Here is a 22,422-nt window from a genome sequence, read left to right on the forward strand (position 1 = left end):
GGGGGAGGGGCCTAGGGGAGGGGGTGTCCCCCTCCCCTTTGGAATTTTTTGCATTTCCAGGTGGCCTCAGATGCAATTTGGTGCAATATAGCACACTTCAACACCTACTCCATTTTGTAAACTTAATTTTGTATTTTCACCTGGCCTTAGATGCAATTTGGTGCTCCAAATGAGATTTTTTTTCTCATTTGGAAATGAAAAAGGGGTTTTCTGACTTGCGAACCGGGGGGGCGGAATGATACTTCCGCCCCTCCACATTTTTCACTGGGGGGGCTGGCGCCCCCAGCCCCCCCGGTTCCTACGCCCTTGCCCCACATACATGAGATGAGGGAAATATGTACCTACCCAAGCATGGGAAGCAATTTAAATCAACAACGTAATCAGGCCCAATTAATTCACCAGAGCAACGGAGCTACAGATCAACAGAGCTATGTCCATAGGGACGGTCGTGAAACTGTATTTTGTCGACCGGTGGACTTGTAAATGTTACATTTGTCCGCAGGAATTACAAATTGTGTGTGCTTACAATCTTAACAACTTTTCATCGAAAGCTAGTATTCATCGAATGACATCGTCATTACATCGATATATCTGAAAGAGGGTCGGGGTTGGGACGTTGGGAGACCGGGCAGTTTGAGAGAACACATATTTGTGTGGAGTGAGGGTGGATGAGAAGGATAAGTTAAAATCCTTCCTTCCATCTTTATTCCTGCTGTGTTTGTTCTCTTCTTCCATAATTGTTCATCTCATAAAATTTGACTCCTGAACAAGTCACATAAATGACAATTAAAGGTAAACAATTCAGATAAATTCGATTATTTATTTTGGTATAAGTTACATAATTAAGATCCACACCGAATACAACATTCGGAATAAAGATACGAAATTAAAATATAAGGATTTATATACACTCGAGAAAAGCATCTCTATCACACGTGATAGATAATATCGAACATATTTCGTACAATATTCTGCAGGGGGTAAATTTATTATGACATCCTCATTAGGTCACTTCACAAATGTAAATGTCGGTAATTCTATATGCTAATAATTAGCAATAATCAACTAACATTTATTTTTCAACATTTATTCTATTTCGTCTCCACTATATCGTCACTATTGATAAAATATCTTTAGGGACAAACGAAAAGCTTTCTACGAGTTGTTACAGATGACTTAATGAAAATTTATGACAAAAATTGAAAAAATAATTGAAAAAAAAATGTGTCAGTGAATTACGATTCAGTTTTAGCTTAAATTTTAGCTTAAATGTTAAAAGAATTTTTCTAGTTCTTCTTGGCGCATTATAAATATTATTAATAAGTTATATATAATAAATATATAGCAGAAAGTTTAAAAAAAAATTATAGTTAAGTATATAACGAATACTTTTAATTTTTTTTTGATAATTGAAAAATGAATGGTAAAATTGTACATGTAAAATTAAGGTAATGTAAAATAGCCAGGATTAAATTTGGAAGAAGAAAGGTGAACCAAAAAAAATGGGGGTGGGGGGAGGGGAGAAATGCTGCAATGATCTATAAATGAAAGATACTAGGAATAATCAATGCTATACATAGATCATAAATAACTGTTGATGATAAACGATCGATAACAATGCTTTTAAACATCTGGCCATTGTACTATTACAGGATCATCCAAACCGGTTGTATTCCGCAACATATTTTTGAAAAGTTATTATAATACTCCATTCTAATATGCTGACGTCAATCAAGCTAACATATTTCCAATTCTTACACTATTGCATAGGTTTTATGTGTCAGTTATTTACGTTGACTTGAAGTATTTTTACGCCAACTTTCATAGTGGATACGTCATAGTGGATATTTTGTATTTAATTAAACATACTCGTAGTTAAACATTAATGTTCACTTGACGAATGTCTCTTAAATTTGGCAACAAATCTTTTTACTTCGTAAGACAAATAATAAATTTCAAATGCATATATTTGCAATCTAATTATATCGGTCAATTTGTTACAAATCTTCAAAGTGGGTCATGTGAACGTATGACGTTTCCAGCCAACTCAGAATTATTAATAATACCAAAAGAATTTCAAAAAAGGAAGGCAGATCGAAAATTTAGTCTGTTAAAATGATACCCACTGCCTTAATTGTGCGATGAAAGCCTCCACTTTAAGGTACTTACCTCCCCCCCCACTTACCCCTAACGTCTCCATTAACACACCCCTTTACGTCCCCCACCGCAGTACAGCAGCGCAAGTTCACCTTGTGATGAAACATATTACCGGCTGTAGACATCGATATATGCACACAATGTTTGCATATTTCATTGCTTGAGAATTTGTAGTTCATATTTATAATTTCCATTACTGTTCATTATTTCATTTCATATTGGTTTACCATGAATTACTTGTAAGACAATACTCTCTGAGTAGTGAGTATAGATTGAAACTTTCAATGTAAGTTCGATTGTAAAGAATTGTTTCACTCTAATTTGCTGAAGTCGTTGTAAGAGATACTGAAGATTCCTTAGATCAGCTTCGTACATCATACCAACCTAATCCCTGATATAGCCATGCTTTGTATATACGCTATTACCAGTCTAGAAGAAAAAAAATACTTATTTCTATACATGCCCACCCCACTTAGATACATCAATATTTGCACACGATAAATGTGAAATTTAATAAATTACAATAAAACGTTCAGGCAGTATCGAAATTTAACAAATGTATTTAACTCTACGTATTTGATTTAAACTTAAAAGATTGATAACATCAATTAGACGAAACTAAATTCAGCTGTATGTAAATTACATTTAATTAATCATAAATTCCAATAAACATCATGTCATAAAGTGTGCACATAATTCAAAAAGATATATATAGAGAGAGAGGGGGGAGGGGAGGGGGGGGGGGAGAAGGCAAACATGGTGCCACTCCACACGGTTATGATTTGAAATGAATAACCTTGAATAGTACAAACATGGTTGCGCTATTCAAACGTAAGCCGGTTATTTCGTAGAATCATAATTTTTTTTGAAAGCCCAGATTTTCATCTTTGGCCGTCATGCCCTATAGGTTTATGACAGTGGTACAAAATTTAGCCTTGAACAGTAACACATGGATTATAACGGCATGTTTGGGGTCAAAGGTTATTGACATAGCCTATACAAAATAATATGAATAATGATATCGTTTTTTTTTCACTGTGCTCAATCGTTAGTAAGAGCAATGGACTGTGTAAAGTGTATTACAAAAATCTCGTTAGAGCCATTCTCTGGCGTCTGTGTTGTGTTTTACATGTAACTATATTATGTGTGTATATACTAAACCTATACGCACATAATAATTACATTCGTATGTTTCTTATGTAACTATATGAATAGCTGGGCGTCGGATTCGGATGAAAGAAGTCAGATTTTACTTCATAGTTTACGTATTGTAAGTTTATAATCATACAATACGTAAACTATGAAGTAAAAAATAAAGCTAATTAATTCAGTCAACTTATTTACAATATTGAATCAAATTGAAGGTAAGCATCTAACGCTATTAAAAACACGTATGCTACAACTACTTTTGGGAACTTGCTACTTTTTTATGACGGTGAAAGGGATGGGAGGGGAAGGGGAGAGTAAGGGAATGGGAAGGGGGAGTAGGGCATACCTAACATATTTCCAGGCCTCATGCTGGGAGAAGGGAGGAGTAGAAGAAGTTACAAAATTCTAGGGACCTGCATAGTTCCTCAAGAATCTTAGTGGTGGTGATAACACTGTCCACCGAATGCAGTTGTTCTAACCACCCGCTGAGGTCCACGAGAAGATTTTTTGGGTGGCTTAAATATTTTGGCACCAGGTGACATTTGGCAGTTGCAAGTTGTCATATCAATACCTAGATTCTGCATTGGTAGGGGACAAGTTCAGCACACCGATTCCAATTCATATAGTGAAAGGCTGCTCACTTTCATAGAGTAACCTCTAGATTCAATCAACCAGCCTAAACTCACCCTCTGTCTTCTTGGCAAGATAACGATGTCTGCAAACATGCAAACACCGAAACCACCTCCGTTGGTTGATTTTTGCAATGTTTCTCTACGGTAAATGAGAGCCCATGGGGTGAACGATTGTTACGACAAATGTTAACTTCTACCGTCAACTGAAGGTAACACGGCTAAGAATTAATCATCTCTCACTTATTTAGGCCTAGATTTATTCTCTCCACCTCCGCATAAAGTGCTTTCTTAGACTTTACGTTGTTATTCATTCTCCTTAAAGTTGGACTGTTGTTACTTTCCTTCGAAGAAGACATTCCCTCCAATCCAGAATCTGCATTCTCCGAGTCCTGTTTACGGACCCTAGCCAAGGAACGATCTTTGCCCACGTCTAACATATCATCCTCGTAGTCATTTTCGGTACCTCGATTTCTTAAACGATCCCGTTCGCTTCGAGTTTTCCGCTGTTTCTCCCGTTCAGTTGAGTCGTGTCTGGTTCCTTCTTTCTCTAAGATGAAATTCGGATTGATCATATGGTCTTCAGGAAGGGGCTTTTTGCGATCAACTGTATTCTTGTCTGGTCTTATACCAGCGTTATCTCTCGACCTGATTGATCTAGCAATGAAATATTCGTCGTCCAGGTCCACCGGTCCACTGCCGCGCATGGTCATGGCCAGATTAGCTACTGACCACGTGCGAACTTTAGGTCCCTGCACGTTATGTTTTCTTTTATCGCAACACTTCGCCAGCAGACGACAGTCCAGTACGCAGATGGCTAGAAAGATGACCAGCATAAGAAATAACAAAATGGCGCCCAATGGTATAAGCCATATCAAAATATCTCTTTCAAGATCGAAAGGCCGCTCGGAGAGGGTAATGATGCTAGTAGATGTCCCTGTGCCGATGCTGTTACGTACGATACAGGTGACCAGTGCGCCGTCGTCATTTCCCGACAGGTCAAGAACTTGGAGCGTTCTGCCGTTGGTAATGTTTCCAAATATCAATTTATTTCCTCCAGGTTGCACAACCCTGCCCAAATAATACCAGGCATATGTGATATCCGTAGGGTATGCTGATATTAGGTTGCATGTGAAGTTTGCATTGCCGCCCTCATCAGTATCTATAGAAACGGGAGTTAGTTCTACGATAGGAGAGTGTTGTACGAGTAGGGAACCGGTCGAGCACGTAGAGGTCTTTTCCCCGGAAAATTCTCTTACAGTACACTTATAACTAGCGAGATGATCGGCTATAGTTATGGTCACCGTCATTTTTTTAACGACATAACCTTCTCGCCCAATTGGACCTGACAAAGGAAGAGCATTTTGTATGACCCTTGGACCGGACCTCTCCCACGTGACCGAGGTCATATTGTTCAGTCCATCAGAGGGGACGTAGGCACATGTAAAGTCGACGGGATCGCCTTCGGCTAAATTTCCCGTCTTACTGGTCAAGCATATCGGAGATGGCCCGTTTGGTACTTCCATAACGGTAACGTCAGCTGGAGATGAACTTATTTCGTTTTCACCAGGGTTTGCACTAGTTGATTTGCACATGTAAGTACCCGCATCAGTTTGTTGTGATTGCAATATCTGTAAATTATATTCTCCCATATCGAGGTCGCCAAAAACTGCCCAACGGTCCGAAGCGGTATTCTGTCCATCTCCAGGAACGGCAAACGTTATATTATCTTTATCCCAATAAGTTACACCAGTTTTGTTCCCTACTCTGCAATAGAGGGTAAACGACTCACCGTCCAAGACAGTGGTATCTCCCGGTTGTACTTTGAAAAATTGACCAGCGTTACTTTCTCCAACAAGTAGACATAATATGACGTAGTGGGAAATTATTTGTAACAAATATAAGGATTTCCGCCTTAGATAATATTTATGCAAAGTCATTGTCATTTTGTACATTATACGCTAGATCAAGTATTAAGATAACAAGAAGGACGCTGACAGCGAATTCTTGAAGTTAGGATCCTTAATCGATAATCAGAGCTTATTAAACTTTACATATGATTTGTACTTAATGTCACGTTGTTCCACAGTTAAAACAAATAGCGTATACAGTGTTTTACACATTTCGTCCAAAGTATTATCACTTTACACACTCACTCTGTCCTCCATCACGTGGAAATTCGCATATTGTGGTTGATTTTTGTGTCTGTATTCGACAAACACAGGTGTTTGTGTCACAAATCAAACAATGTCATGACGATTATTAAAAAGCATCTTCTTGATTTCCCGCCCAACGTAACTCACGGTTAAAATTAAACATAGCACTTGAAACAGACGACCATTGCAGTACACTATACTAATGATACAGCGAAGCTATAACTGTAACGTCTATGTCCGTGGACTGGAATATTACAATACAACCTGATAATTGATAAATGATAACTTGTGTTGTATTTTGGTATCTGCTCCTGGGAGTTGTCACTGTTTGAAGTTCTGGGTGGTGGCACAATACCACAAAATTTAACACCTTTCTTTTGTTTTCGGTAAAGAGGAAGGTATGGGATAAAATATCAATGAAACAGCTGTGTTCATCTCGCTGACGTATTACGTGTATCAGTCGTGAATAGGCCTACGGTTTTGCCTGTATACATTCGTGTACTTTTTATAAGTAAAATTCACATGGGATCAATATTTTCACGGGAATGTCATCCATTTTGAATTTTTTGACGGAGTCATCATTCAGAGATATACTAGAATGGGCAAAGATATGTAAAATTGTAAACTTGATGTGAACCTGGTAAATTCGAGAGAAAAAACAAGACAACTTATCGCATGTTTTGTTTATTGTGTATATAGGACACAGACTAGAAACGTGTGTTCATTGTATGAGAATGGTATGAATGTGAGCGGAACCAGTGACAGAACAGTTATTCACAAGACATGCTCACTAATTCCGCAAATTATTTCTAATTTAACATTATTTCTCGGTCTTCATTTGCCACGTTTTAGCATCGGAACAATTCTTGACAAATTTTGGCAAATATTTGTAGGTGGGATTAAACACCGGGTTGGTAACCGATTAAACATAAACCCAATTACACAGAAAAAATATTGGCACATCAACAAATAATCATGTGCGATTTTGGTTATTTTTGGTAAGTGAAGAGTTAATGTTCAATGCTACACAATAGGTGAGCTAAAACCCGTACGTTTCACAATTTGCTTACGTCATATTATTATAATTACTATTATAATTATTATTTTTATTAAATTTTTTTTTTGCTGTTGTTGTGTCCTACACTTAACTTCCTGATGCAAACAGAATGTAACCAGTTGCCTTATATTTAGTGTTTATCTATTTAGTCTATTATATACAAACTACTCAGAGCGGAAAAATTTCAACGAGACTAAAAATTGCAGGAATAGTTTACAGTCAAGGTGTTGTATTATAAGATCCCGAATAACGCAAACTAGAGAGGAACAAATGGTCTACTATAACGTAACCTTCAGTTTAGATAAAAGATTGCCAGACAAAGGTGACAATAGAAACGCAATTCGACAATACTCTATCATTTGAAAAGGCAAACTTAAAGGTGGCACGTTACGCTCCAGTAGTTTTCTACAAAGCCCACGGAAGGTACCATTCTTATGAACAGGGACCACCAAAAACAAAAATATATGACATTTTAATTGAAAATTCTTTTACGTCTTTTCTAAGCATGTAACCACTAGGTACGTCCAATGGTCAACAAATCAGTTATACAAAATAACGAAAGAATATTTAAAGCTAAACTCGTCAACGATATAGGTATGAAAGTTCCTAAGATATTTGGGATGGTTTGTAGCTTTTTGACACATATAAAATAGTGGTTGATGCCTTACCGTGGTTCAGCTTGAGCCCCCTCGAACCGCACCCCCTATGACTAATGGAAGTACCTTTCTGTTATGCATTACAGAGTGTACATGTTGAAATCAAGATCGTGTACGGACATCTACATTGTAGCCTCCACGTATATGTTGGACTTGACGAAGAAGGTGTTACAAAATGGAGGAAGAATCTTAATAACGGACTGTGACATCTTTAACCCATATTTCCAGCCATTTTTCCTGATTCCTTTGATAAACGTTAAAAGATAAGCCTCTACAAACAGAAGACGTATTTTGCTCTATCATGGCCAACATAAGATCTTCATCTATTTTCATCACTATCTTTGTGACATCGATGTTATGTTCTGTACAATGTCAGTTTGTACTAAAGCCATTTCCAGTTTCTGGAGCTCCCGGTAGAGATGTCATCGTTTATTGCCAAGTTAATAACACAAATTTCGAAGGTGATATATTCTGGGGTCTCCCCAATGATTTAGGAGCGATAGGACCAAATGTGAACGACAATGCCGGCCATAGTCGATATTCATTTACTGGTAATGCTACCCAAGGTTATTTCAATCTGAAAATTGAAAGCGTTACGAGCGCCGATGAAGGAGAGTATACCTGTGTTTATGTCGGTACCAGAAATGATAATGATGAAAGCTTTACTGTTGAAGGTGTAGCAAGCTTAACTGTGATTAGTCAAACTGAGGAAACTACTGTTAGTTGTGACTCTGAGATGGGAAACTTACAATTCAACGACAGTGACAAACTACCAGCTTACACCTGTGTAGCTGAGGGTGGAGTGCCGTTAGCTGGTGGGTTTGACCTAAGCTGGTACCTCCAGCTTAAAGACAATACTTTGAGAAAGATACCAGGCATTATCACTGTGGATACTAATGGTGAAGTATCATCGGTGACGTCACGGGTAGACAGTGAAAGTGTCATTTTGAGTGGGGATGAAGACGACTCGTTTCTGATATGTACCACTGGCCCTCTAGATTCTGAAACGTTGCCACCGACATGTTTCGTTCCAGTTCCCGATGGCAACACGGAAAATAGAATTCGAGTATTTTACCCACCGATCGTCAGGTTCCTTCCATCTGAGATAGAGGTTGGTATGTTCGAAACTTTTCAAGCTCAAATCAAATGCTTAGCAGACAGCAATCCACCCTTGGTTGGTGCTCCGGTTTTTACCTTTGAAGAAGGAATTGACCTAAATGATGGTACCTTGACTACAGGAAACGACAGTTTCATCACAAATCGTCAATATTCTCGCGCAACTATTACCGTGACGAATGCCGACGTTGGGCGTACCATTAATTGTACGGCAAGTAACGGCGTCGACACAACGACAGTATCGATAGAAATCAAATCTCTTTCCAGCTTCCCGGGCTGGTTTATTTGCTCCCTTATCCTTTTAGGAGGAGTTTTGGCGTTTCTTGCTCTTCTGTTTAGCATACTGTGTTGCTGCAAGTGCGACCTGGAACACGAGGGAAAGAGGATGGAACGACGAAGAAGAACCACTAGAGAGACAAAGGTGAATGGAGTTGACGACGAGCTTCACGATCTGGATCTTCGCACTTACGACAACGCTCCTGTCATGATGCCGGAGTCACCCCATGACAGCGGTAACTACGCTGATAGTGACACCGGATCAGTAGCGATGGTGAATGATTTCAAGATCGAGGAGCCAGAGGAAGGGCACGACATGATCATGCATACAGCGACTACCAATGTCGCATATGAGTACGACGATGAGTACGACGACCCACCCAAACAAGAATACTTACAGATAACGATAGCTGACGACACCGACGGCGAAGAATTGCAACTGGAGGAGTTATCACGTGATGATTCTCCGAGCCTTAACGAACTTTGAGAGGACTGAAATGAAGACATGGAGGTAAACCGATCAGGCTTTCTTAGCCTGCAGTTTCTTTTCTTCTTATTATAAAGATCACCGAGGAGTTATTATATATTATAAATATATATATATATATATATTGGTTGGTTGGCGTCTATCTTGACGCAGAGTGCTCTATGTCCAGTGGACAGAGCGGGATATATGTTGATACTAGTTGAGAGTAGTTGTTCCACTAGTCTCAACTAGTAACAACATATATATATATATATATGTATATATGTATATATGTATATATATATATATATATATATATATATATATATATTAAATATATATTATATAAGATATATATATATTATATATATATATATTAGATGCCTAATATACGCAGTGGATATATAGCCACTGCCTATATATTGTATTAGATGTGATATGTTTATGTTATATGTATATATATGCCACTTCTATGGTACGTATGGTGTTTATTTGAATAACTGTTTTACTATAGATACAATGTATGAAATTAGACAAGTGGGTCAACTTCGTAATATCTAGCAACTGTAAGCTTGATTGCGCAAGTTCTTTACCAGCTGGCGCAACTTCTACTCAGTTATCCAGACTGCAAAAGTTTCAGAACACGGTTGCTCGAATTGTTCACAGGACGAATAAATATACTGCCATTTATAGTCCAATACTGAAAGAGCTGCATTGGTTACCCATAAATCCATACGCATAGATTATTAAATCCTTATTTTGGCCTTCTGCGCTATTAAATTTAATACCCCAAGTTACTTATGTGATATCTTGCATCAACAATCTACAAAACAATAGGCTATCTAGATCACAATATCTTAACCAGTTTAATGTTCCAGTGTGTCGAATGAAAACGGTGCAACTCTGCAGCAACTCTCCTATAAAATCCTTGGTTTGCCTCTGGTACCCCCATTAAGTTTCAGACCCCCTATACCTACTGTAAATCAGTCTGGGGAAATTCCTTTAAACTGGCCCCATATTTGAAATCCTTTGCACGCCACTTGGCGTTACCGACATTGAAATATTTAATTGTCTATTCGAATAATCCTCAATCGATGAGAATGAATTCATCGGGAAAGTATATTTAACTTGTAGCATTGTTAATCGCTCTAAAGTTTGGGGCCAGATACTGATGACGTTTCAATATTAACGCCATATTGTAACGTGAAAATGAACAGACAAAAAAGAAGAAAAAAGGAAGCACAGCATTGCGTGGGATAAAAATCTAAAAGAAATCGTCGAGGGTCTATATACCTGTTTAAGAGGCTTTGGTAAATATTTGCCAATGAATAGTTGAGGTAGATATACAAGCTGCAACGCCCTTGTTCGCCTATACTTTACTACAGTAAGAGTATTCAGTTTAGTATAATACTGTAGTATATAATGTGTATGAATCATTGCATGGAAATGTGCAGTTAATTAGCATATTTTCCTTCTCATCTATGAATAGTTGAGAGGGCCTTCTGTTAAGGGCCTGTGGTTCCTGTAATGGATATCACTAATCGCCCTTTTTTTCGTATAAATCTCATCAAGGTCTGACCGCAGATTACCAAACGATGACAGTCCTCACTTCATAGCTTCCGCAACGTACATTAAAACCTTGCGAGTTTGGTACGAGCTCCCGCGTGGGCGAAAACTCCTGTTTTACAAGTTTTTAAGTTTTGCTTTCGAAGTTTCTCTGCTTTCTTTAATACTGGAAGGAATATATGGTCAATTTGTGTTGCTCAAATGAGAAGATCATTTTGAAACTTAAGATAAAATAAAATACTAAAAATACTTCCCAAATTTTAAGCAAAATGACACTTCCCGGGCCTTGTAAGTTGCATATATGCATTCTTTGGTTTGAAATCTCATCATTCCCATGTCTAAAGAATTTAGATCCCCAATAGTTTCGTATGATAGGCCTAGTCCGCACGTTAGGGCAAATTTGATATTGCTTCGCCTGTCGCGGGAAAGGGAGCATCGGGCCGCAGGTTGCCTGCTTTAGAAGGAGTGGTACGGTTGTAGTAGGTGATTGAATTTAGTGGCCAGTTTCCTTACTCCTTCCTCCTTGAATTTTGTACCACAAGTATCATATAGGCATGAATGTTAATGCCTAAACTTCAAGTTGGGAAAACCCGATCACCTATTTTACTCCTTTCATATTCCTTCTTAAGTATATTATGAACATGAGATTACAATATTCTTTAACCAATATTTGCCCCGACCGCCCCCCCCCCTCTATGTTTTAACTCCTGCAGTGCCCATTAATTAACATCGGGTCCCGGGCTTACAGCGCGGGACGCTCTCTCCTCGGTCCCCCCTCTACAATTATACTTTGTATATGATTGCAATGTACAGTATAAAAAGCTGTACTTTATACAAATATCAAAAACTGAAAGACTTCTTTCTCCGAGTTCAGTTCAATTTCTTTATTTGTCCTTCTTCTATCTCTCCATAGAAGCAGTTGGAGCCTCTGTTATCTTCAAAAGTTTCGTTGAATCGATTTGCAACGAAAGACAGCCCAACTAATTAGGTAATGACACAGCTGTGAGTTATATCCAGGATATCATGCACCAGGTGAATGGACATGGTGGCGTGCGGATATTTCTCCACTTTCTATTTCTTTCAAGATTGTGAATATTAATAACAAAACTGCTTTTCCTAGCAGCAAACGTCACAAGATGATTCGCTGAGCTTTTAGACCTTTGTTGACAATTGTTCATAATTTGAGAACAAAATTTAAAATTAAGATATGTCAGTTTTGAGAACCAGTTTTGCATCAGACATACTAACAGATCAGTATACGAGACACTTCAACGCAAAGGTGAAGCAATAAACGACTCACGAGATGGGGGCCATGGCCCTCTGTGCCCAGAGGACCCAAGAGTTGTTCCCAACGATGCTGAGCCACGGATCACAACTGTCAGTCATGTTTTGTCATGTTTTAGTATATAGGCCTATAGGTGTTTTAGTCTTAGTACAGTGTTGATGAAGTAAAGGTGAAACACGCTAGCTCTAACAATAGGACCAGGGCCCACGTGATACACAATAGATACGTCACTGACCTTTAATGACCTGTATCAAAAAACAATGCAGAGATATCACGTGTTACATACCGTGACGTGACAAGTCTGATGTACGCGTAACTATCGTCAAATTAAAAATCTTAGAAAAATTGCAATGAATTTAAAGATATAAATGCAAATGTCAAACGACAATTATAAGGAAAATAAACGAATAAGGTAGATTTGTATGTACAGTACTGTAACATGCATTTTAATAGTTCTTCTCTGATTTGTATTAGTATATTAGACCTCTATAATGTTAGAGTAGATGCATAGAGACATATGCCCTGATTTGACGCCTATGTCTCTTCTGTGTCACTGTTACAGTACTTGCAAAACTTAAATTCTTTTTAAAAACTAAATGTCTTTCATTCAAAAAACGTCTTTCATTACCCACAATCTTTCCTGTAAGTGATCAGCATATACTTCTTTTACATCTCTTTAACTGTGGTAACTTGAGCAACCCCTCAACCCCCTCCCGCCATCCAAGTCCCCCTCCCTAGTCCCCACACCCATCGCTTGGATTGAAGATATTGTTAAGTATTAAAATTACATGCTAGAATTTACTATAAAGTAACCTGTAACCTTTTATAATATTTGAGAGAACCTCTAATTTTACAAGGCAAATTTTACCATATGGTCACACTTTCGCTGTGATCAAATCCATCAGACACCCCCACCCCACCCCTGTCCCACCTCATCCCAACTTTCTACTCAATTACAATATCAATTTAAAATAAAATAGTTAAACTGATGTGAATAAACTTTATTACAGATATTATATTAAATTTATGAATATGACGTTCGCTTGGACATAATTATATATGTCTTATGTTGATAGCATTACGTGAAGGCATTTGTAAACAACTTGTAAAGTAAGATATATAAGATTTATATGATTCAAGGCCTGCTGTGTCTACTGATTATGTCCAATTAGTGCCTTAGTATATAACTTTTATTGATAGGCCCATATAATATATTACAAACACAAATATATATAAATATTATAAGTATAAATAAATATATATATTATATATATATATATATATATATATATATATATATATATATATATATATATATATATATATATATATATATATATTAGATTTAATAGGAGGTGCATCATATCACTTTCGAGGTTAAAACTATTTTATTTCAGAGAGGCTGCACTATATTTGTTGTTGTGAGTATAAGAGAGTATACATCATGGGTCACATGTTTTCATGCATTCATGATATTTAATGACGAAACATGTTACAATATTCATTGATATTCTCTATTTCGATTTAGTTCGATTTCGATTTATTTTAAACCAGTATAAATATAAAATATTTATAAATAGGCGTACATCAAAAAACAGTTCTTGTTAAGATTAAACAAATGATATGGTAAATGGTAAGTGAAAGAAATAAGATTGTTAAATGGTTTAAACATAAAATGATGAAACAGTCATTACTGAAACTATAATAAAGGTTCTAAACTATCAAATTGTATAAACATTGCTGCACGGTATATAAACGAATTACTATACAGTTGAATTCTATATTTGGGCAAGATATTTGGATTTATGAGGGTTCTGGTTGACGTCACTAGATGACTCATGATTGGGACATGCAGTGGGCGATGATACGCGCTTTTTATAGTTTTTATTTTAAAGACTTGCAACTGTTATTTTGAAAATACGTCATTCTCATAAAGATTTTGATGCCGCTGGAAAGCATAAAGCACGTCGGTAAACATTAATTTAATGGTACAAAGTTACTATTGTGTGCAAGTAATTGGGTAGTCTACCTACATAACAATGATACAATGACTACGCACTACTGCGTGATAGGAACCAGAGGTTACTGATATTCCCAATGTTGACTCCCAGTCTAAGCGTGTACAATACTGTTATTGTGAACTTAACACCAACAAAGGCGTTATTTCTGTTTACTCTATATTCATATTGGGTGCATTCCAACAAACTTTGCTCAGAATTTGAGACGCCCACTCTCCAATATTGAACTTGATTTTTTCCAGGGTAATGCATGGTGTGAAATGAACAAATAGCCGAGACTTAAAAATACCGAGTCTATGTTTTAGGCAAACTTTTGTGACTTCTGAGGATTTGCTGTGTGGAGTGTAATGCGAGTAGCATGAGTACAAGCAGACGAAGTTCCTCTTTTGGTATGAGTACAAGGCCTTAAAACGAGAATACGAATGAATACTATTATCATGATTATTAAAGGTTTCATAACTGCCCCGACGAGAACATCCAAGAAGGGCGAACAAAGGAAAGGTGTCTGCACTAGAATTCCATAGTACGGATAGCATTACAAATCTACCATATATATACATACGAAAAGTATAGCTTATAGTATACAGGAAGTAACGGCAATAATTCTTTATGGTTTTCTATATATATGTGTAAACAACGAACTACTGTAGGAGTGTCCGTAGTAATGACTTTTGGTTCGCAGTTTAAGCAGGGAGCTGCTATACGCAAACTCACTGGTTTAAGGATAAAGTGCGGTGTTGGGTTGGTAATACGGGGAGTGTAAAGGAGTGTGAAGCATGCCTGCAGGGTGGAGAGAGAGAGAAAGGGTTGGGGGGGGGGGTGGAGAATGGATAAGGGTCTTTAGTTTACCGATGAATTTTACTACTACTAGTTATAATGTTTCTGGTATTATAACTGTACTTTGCGATTTGGTCCTGAACTCTCCACCCCCCCCCCCCCTCACGACCATCCCCATCCACCCAAACTCAAAGATCATTCGTCGATGATGGCCTCATACCATCTTTACATCTTAAGTTTCTTTTTCTGCATATTTCTGGCTAAATATAATAAATTGTAAATTATAAGTCATTCTTTATTCTGCTGAGCTATGCTGTATTAGTTTTATGGTGCTTTAATTCCCATTTGTACGTGTAAAATATTGCAAAATTGCGTAATAAAGAAGTTCGTGTGGACGAATGTTCATTGCTTAAAACATTTCAATAAAATATGGAAAACCAAAGAGACTGTTTTTTTTTTTTTAAATTTTAGTGACACCATTGTCTTTCATTAGGGGGGGGGGGGTATTATAATATGTTTCATTCCACATCATATTGGTTTATTAGATACTATTCCATTTCATTAACATATCTTAAGTTAGACCGACATATTACGATATGGGATCATGTCCCATTCGTCTATGGTTGTTTTATTTTGGACTATACCATTCAATTATAGGTTGGCGGCGAGTTTAACTGGTAAAAGGACAGCATATGTTAAGGATTAATACTGATATTATAATAATACACATTCACTACAATGAAATAGGTACCGATGTGAAGTGCGTTCTCAAAGAAATTTGAGGACTACCAAACAACGACTGGTTTAGACTCTGCAGAAATACAAAACATCCCTGCTTAATAGTGGAATATTCCGACCAGGCGGATATGAGTGGGAAAATGATCCACGATATGCTAAAAAGTATAGCTTTCTGAGCATAAAGTTCTACGCAACTGCTTGATAATCTGTTAATCAATGGAGAACTTATATGAAGCGTGCTACCATATATCTCCAACGCCATTTTACATCTTATGCTATATTTGCTGTCGTTTCACTTCAATAATTACCTTGTCTATGAACAATCTATAAGAGAACAATAGCAACCGCTAACAGTATATACACGTGTTCATGTATAAAGCAATCGATAAAGCCTTCGCTTTCATCGTCACAACAACTGAACTGCAAATTCTGCAAATCGCCATGACAACAGGCTTTTGTTACTTTTTCGTTTAAAATGAGTAATACCTATTCAACCTTATATGCAGAGTATACAGTGATCATTCTTGGAATAGGATGTTATACAAACATTAAGGCGGCCGTCGAAATATAAAGATCTTCTTTTCATTTCTTTGGTGTAAAAATAGCAATTTGCAGCAATAAACTATAATTGCTTAGTAAAGATATTAACAATTTGCAAAAAGAAAAAAAAAGTTACACATTCCCTACATCTAATATGGTAAGTGCTGAATTCAAGATTGTACTGCAAAATGATTATAGTATTTATCAAATGTTATCAAGTTAAACAAAACAATGGAGCGAAAAATGATGTATTGATCACTTAATAAATATTCCCCCCCCCCTTCTCAAAGACATCATTTCATCAATTTTTAGTTAAAATGATAAATTGATCTCCTAAAAATCTCGTTAATTCAATATTTGCAACAAAACGATTAATTACGCTCGCATCGGAATTATTGCCGTCACTTCAATATTTTTGTGGCAAAATGATGGATTGCAGCTAAATTGCAGAAATTGCCGCCGTACTGATGGTACGAATATAGTGTACTGAAAATACGTTGACAGTGTGTGCTATATTACTTTGGAGTATGGTTCGTTATATTTGTGTACACCAATTGTACTTTACACTATCACTTTATGGACACCCAATCGATGCTGTCTTGTTCACCTCGTCGACCAACTTTAATTATCACATTTGGTGATGAGGATGGCGTCCTTCGGAATTAAAACAATTCTAGGAGGGTGTTCGAAAATTAAGTTTGGGCTGTATATTTGTTTTAAGAAACAAAGTCGCAGAAAAGCAAAGTTAAAACGGTTTTAATGCTTTCACATACCATGTGTAATTTTCAATTTCATGCAATGACTTGTAACAAACTATAACACACAAAGAAAAACAGTTGTGAAATTAGTTGTATTTTCGTGGAATTTTTAGTACCAAGGTACCCAAAATAATGAGGAAAATTGATGACTTCAAAAGCACGAATGAGTCAGAAAAGATACCGAAATAACTAAAGAAAATGGGGGAAGGGAGGGGGTGGACGGGATTCATTCATTTAATTAATCTACAAGTTACGAAAGTCTCTGCTGCCCTCTATTTATTGATTGGCTCACCCATATCGTCGATTTAGTTTATATAGCTTTTTTGTTGTTTATAGTTTTACTTTACTGAATCGCAAGGGAAAGGAATCTTATAAATATCAGTTCATTTGTGACACCTTCCATATAATAATCGTAGATGAACATCGGATTATATCAAACCTTCTCTTTTCCATATGTGTTCAGAACAACGATTTCAGTCGTGTGGTCCTAATTGTCTCGCCAATTTCTGCTCCCGGGATCGCCGCTTAACGTCCTCAGTCTAACGGACTACAGAATGTTCTTCAACGACTGACAACTTTCCTAAATATTGATGGGAGGTGAACACCCCCATCCTCCCCGTTGCATGATCACTGCAGTGCACCCATGGTGAATGAAGTTGTCACGAAATCCGATCCTACCAACTTTGCAATGCAGAATTACCAAATCACCGAAGCTTCCCATCAACAAAACAAATCTGTACAACAGCAATTTCGTAATAAGTCAAGGGAAACTGGTTCACGGTGTGCCGGGTAAGAACCAGGAACCTAGAAGTTGTTGCATTGATGGTCACTCCCACCGGGTGGGTGGGGGCCACCTCCATCGTCAATCGAGGGATTTTTCATAATCCAAAAGATTTTTTAGCAGAACCTTGCGTTTAGACCTAGTTATAGACATAATTTATTGTCTAAATATGTATCAGAATGCGACATTTTACCTCTACAGTTTATTCTTTTCAGTGGCAGAACCCCCCTATTCCCAAACCCCGAGTCGTAATCAACGACCCCACAGCCACACCCCTCATTTGTAAAATTTTTCAGTGCATCCGTCTTCATCCCGTCCAGAAAGGTGCATGCCCCTATATCTAAATCAGACGGGGAAAAAGTTGTACCTATGAACTTCCTGTGCACGTCAGTGCCTCCCACCCCCCCCCCACACCTCGCCCATCAATGATTTCCTTGATCATGTCACCGAATTCGTCCTAACACCTTTCGTCCATAGAACCATTACCCACAACTAGCTACGTAAAGTTAAAGAAAAGTTATTCAGAAATGCACCTTAAGTGGTCCCCAAAATGTGCTATAGTGATTTAACTAATCGGGCCAATGTCCTTTGCGACGTGGCCATGATCCACCAAAGCAGAGTCTCGCAACAACAGTGTTCACAAGATATTTTTATTAAGATACTAACCCAGCACATGTAATCATATAGGTAGTACTGTCTGCAATGTGCAGCTGTACACAAGTCATTTATTAAAGGATGCCAAATACATTATTATACAAAACACAGCTATGTGTTATAGCCGATTCATACATCTACATCATAGATATATCTGTAATTGAATGTACTATGAAAATTGTGTGATTAGACCAAACTAACCGGAGACTTCATTAAGTTCTCCTATAGGCCGAATGCCAGCTCTTTATGCACGAATGGCTATTATCGAAGGCCTGCACTATACACTATAAGCTGTATTGACATAAAACCAATCGATAGATCTCTATACCGATATAAACTGATAGAGAAATCAGGCGGAGTGTCTTCCCCTAAAATTACCATAACAACGAACTGTTGTTAGCTTTTCATTCATCTTAAGTAATGCCTATCCAACCGTGTCAGTGTCGGCGTTAGATGTTGAGCAGTAGCGAGACTGAGATATATATCAGCCTATAGTTTGAATAGCAGAGACCGTTGTGTTGAACACTTACTTAAGAAAGAAAATTAACCAATTTTTTTTAAAAACTAATCAACAAATGGCTAATTTTCAATATTATTGCAACTCTATTTTAAATCATTAGGAGAGGAAATATTTGGTATCAAAGGGGAAGCGACAATGCATCTTGATTGGAAGACGTGTACGGAGGAATTTGCTAACCATCCTGGAGTGTTATTTATGTGTACTAGTTCCGCGAATTGTTTAATACAATCTCTCGCATAAAAGGAACGTAATTGCGAGAGTGGATCAGTTCCGGAATAAGTGTTTTAAGGACTGTAAAATGTTTTAAAATCTGTTTTATCGAAGCGAATTGTTCGATTGAATCTCTTTTATAAAGGAGTTGGAAATCATGGAGAAAGACAGTCTTAGCTACCCAGAGAGACAAACGTTCGTAACTAATGCGACCACATAAGATAAGAAAACATGCGTGCTAAAGCGTAATTTTAACTGAAAATCATGTGGATGTTTATAGTGGCTGCTATGTTGATGATAACAGTTTGGTCTTGTGACCTGGTAAATGCTACATTTATTATCCATCCCCGCAGTGCAGCTGTTATAGAGGGACGTGAAATAGAACTCAATTGTCAGGTCGAACCAGGAAAGTCTCCAGCAGTATGGTACGTCTATAGGAATACACCGACCTCAACCAGTGAAGCGCAACAAGTCTCTGGTGGATTCCAAAATCGTTTCTTTATATCTCAAAAGGAAGATGTAACGAATTTATACGTCAACAACACGTCACCATCAGACGCGGGAACTTATTTTTGCCTCAGTGGCACGGAAGCATCCCAAAATGCTTCGTTGAGAGTTTTATCCCATGAGTGGGTCCCCCGATGTACCTCTAGTCCACTTGGGGTGACGGAGGTAGGTGAACAGTTAGATATCGTGTGCTTATCGAACGGAGATCCCGACACTTATCTCAGATGGATGAGAAATAATGACGTCATTTCCGGGTCATCTCGAAAGGTCAATGGTTCATCGGTATTCCTTTATACAACCGTTACCATTTCCGATGAAGCTGAGGTGTTTATCTGTGAAGCATCCTTACCGGACTTACACGACACTGAAATATGTGTCCTCCGACCAACCAAAGGGTTGCAGACGACGTCCGGTGTGCAATACGTCGCATATGTAGTCGTCGGTGTCCTTAGCGTAGTCGTCGTGATTCTATTTATAGTCATGGTTGTAGTCATTTTACGACAACGTCAGTGTCGCTACTGTCAAAGACAACTACCGCCCCCACAGACTGTACTAGATATGGACCAACTACAATCCGGTCTGGGGATAGTTTTTAATGAAGGAGGCGGAGACGATACTAATAGTATCGGGTCAGCGTTTGATCTCACTAATTACTCACCACCGCCAGATGTTGTACCGACAGTCTATAGGAGAGGAACCCTAGGCCAGAAATCGCCAACGTCAACACTTCGGCATAACATGGACTCGTCGGATGAAGAAAAACCTGGCGTGAAAACACCAAAATTACATAGTCCAACTAGAACACGAAGAGAGTTAGATGGCTTACAGTTAGGTACAGAACTAGAAAGCTTAGGTGCAGGACTAGAAAGCTTAGGTATCGATTTAGAACAAGACAGGGATTTAGTGGATGTATCTCTAGATCCGAATTTACCCTCCACCTCAACTGGTAGAGCCTCATCGAGAAATAGAATCGCCTCAAAAAGTAGAACTGCGTCGAGAAATAGAAACTCATCAAAACAAAATCGGGACAGTTTAAATGATTTAGGAACTTTACAGAAGGAGAGGTTGTACAGGAAGAGTAAGATGGTTAACCTTGGAACCAGGAAGGACGTAAACGAGACTGATTCTGTAGAACGGAATAGTGACCACGCCAGTGCTGACAGTTTAAGTTTGAATATTAAGGAGGATGAAGAGTAATTACTGTGGGTCCATTTCGGTGGGGGACGGGGGAGGGGGGAGGTTGGAGGAGGGGGGGACAGAGGATGTCCCCACCTCCATCGTCAGTGGGAGGAACCATTCAGTCCGGGGATTTTTTTAGTCAGTAGGGGAAGAATTAAGCCCCACAGTGCCTATAGGACCTCCTTTCGTAAAGGTCCATGTTCAACCTAAATCATTCGAGGAAATTTCGAATCCCGTCCCTTCTACATCCACACTATTGATCCTGTGCACCCCACTGTCTAAGTGGGCATCAAATCGTAAATGAGACTAAAGAAGCTGACTAAGCCTAAGTTAGGGGTGGGAGGGGTGGGGGTGGGCGCCTAGGTGCAGTTTAAACGAAGGTTTTCTACCGGTGTAGTATTTTCTGTACTGTTTGGACACTTTGAGGTAGCATGAATCTCGCAAATTCAATGGTTTAGGTTTTTAAAAGTTTATGTATAACTAATTTTGACTTAGAACATACCGTGCGACCTCATTTTGTGACCGTATATCAGTTTGAACTCGACAACCAGTTATAAGTTTACTAATAGTGTATGACGACGAGCTTTTACTATTTTATTTTAATTGATTGTCTTTAATACGTTAAACGTTTTAATTCAAGTTACACCTCATATGTCAGATGCTAATACTCCATTGCATCATATCTCTGCATTTTGGACATTTTTTTTATATCTTCTTTTATTCCTTTGTATTTGCTTTTAATTTAAACTCGTCAGCTCAAACTTCAAGACTTCATTATAATTCAATTTAATAACAGATTTATACCGGTGAAAAACAAATATAGAATAAAGTTATTATCGGAGACGGCGCTTTGTTATTTAGACCTGTTAATCGTTTAAATGATATAAGCGCGAAAAATATTGTTTATTTCGTTTTCCCCGTTATGTCTACACCGATAATCTTCCAACTTCAACTTCTAGCCATTGTTAAGCGAACATTTTCTTTATTCAATAATCGCAGCTATGTCAAGAGTTTTGTTTATTAGTAAACAAATATTATGACGAGTGGACAGTTTTATTTAGAGGAATTCGCTTCGGTGTACGTTATTCGTTGCGATACTAATACAGAAGAAACAAAAACTGGAGAAAAATTAGAATTATTTCAGAAGATTGACTGGTGGTTATTAGTCTATCAGTTGTTTTACTGTGACGATGCTCATTATAAGTAGTATAGTTATGAAGGGTTACA

At 37.8% G+C, this 22,422-nt stretch overlaps 2 protein-coding genes across 2 annotated transcripts; one reads left to right on the forward strand and one right to left on the reverse strand.

Annotated features, from left to right (window-relative positions):
- Positions 1-800: 800 nt before the first annotated feature.
- On the reverse strand, positions 801-7,083 carry LOC139962759 (kin of IRRE-like protein 1). Its single transcript, XM_071963070.1, has one exon. The coding sequence runs from the start codon at positions 5,888-5,890 to the stop codon at positions 4,175-4,177; it is 1,716 nt and encodes a 571-aa protein (XP_071819171.1). The 5' UTR covers positions 5,891-7,083; the 3' UTR covers positions 801-4,174.
- A 763-nt stretch (positions 7,084-7,846) lies between these two features.
- LOC139962760 (uncharacterized) lies at positions 7,847-13,773 on the forward strand. The gene is made up of 2 exons (XM_071963071.1): positions 7,847-9,707; positions 12,142-13,773. The coding sequence occupies exon 1, from the start codon at positions 8,106-8,108 to the stop codon at positions 9,681-9,683; it is 1,578 nt and encodes a 525-aa protein (XP_071819172.1). The 5' UTR covers positions 7,847-8,105; the 3' UTR covers positions 9,684-9,707; positions 12,142-13,773.
- Positions 13,774-22,422: the final 8,649 nt, after the last annotated feature.

Source organism: Apostichopus japonicus, chromosome 21 (genome assembly GCF_037975245.1).
Source record: "Apostichopus japonicus isolate 1M-3 chromosome 21, ASM3797524v1, whole genome shotgun sequence".
Taxonomy (NCBI): Eukaryota; Metazoa; Echinodermata; class Holothuroidea; order Aspidochirotida; family Stichopodidae; genus Apostichopus; species Apostichopus japonicus.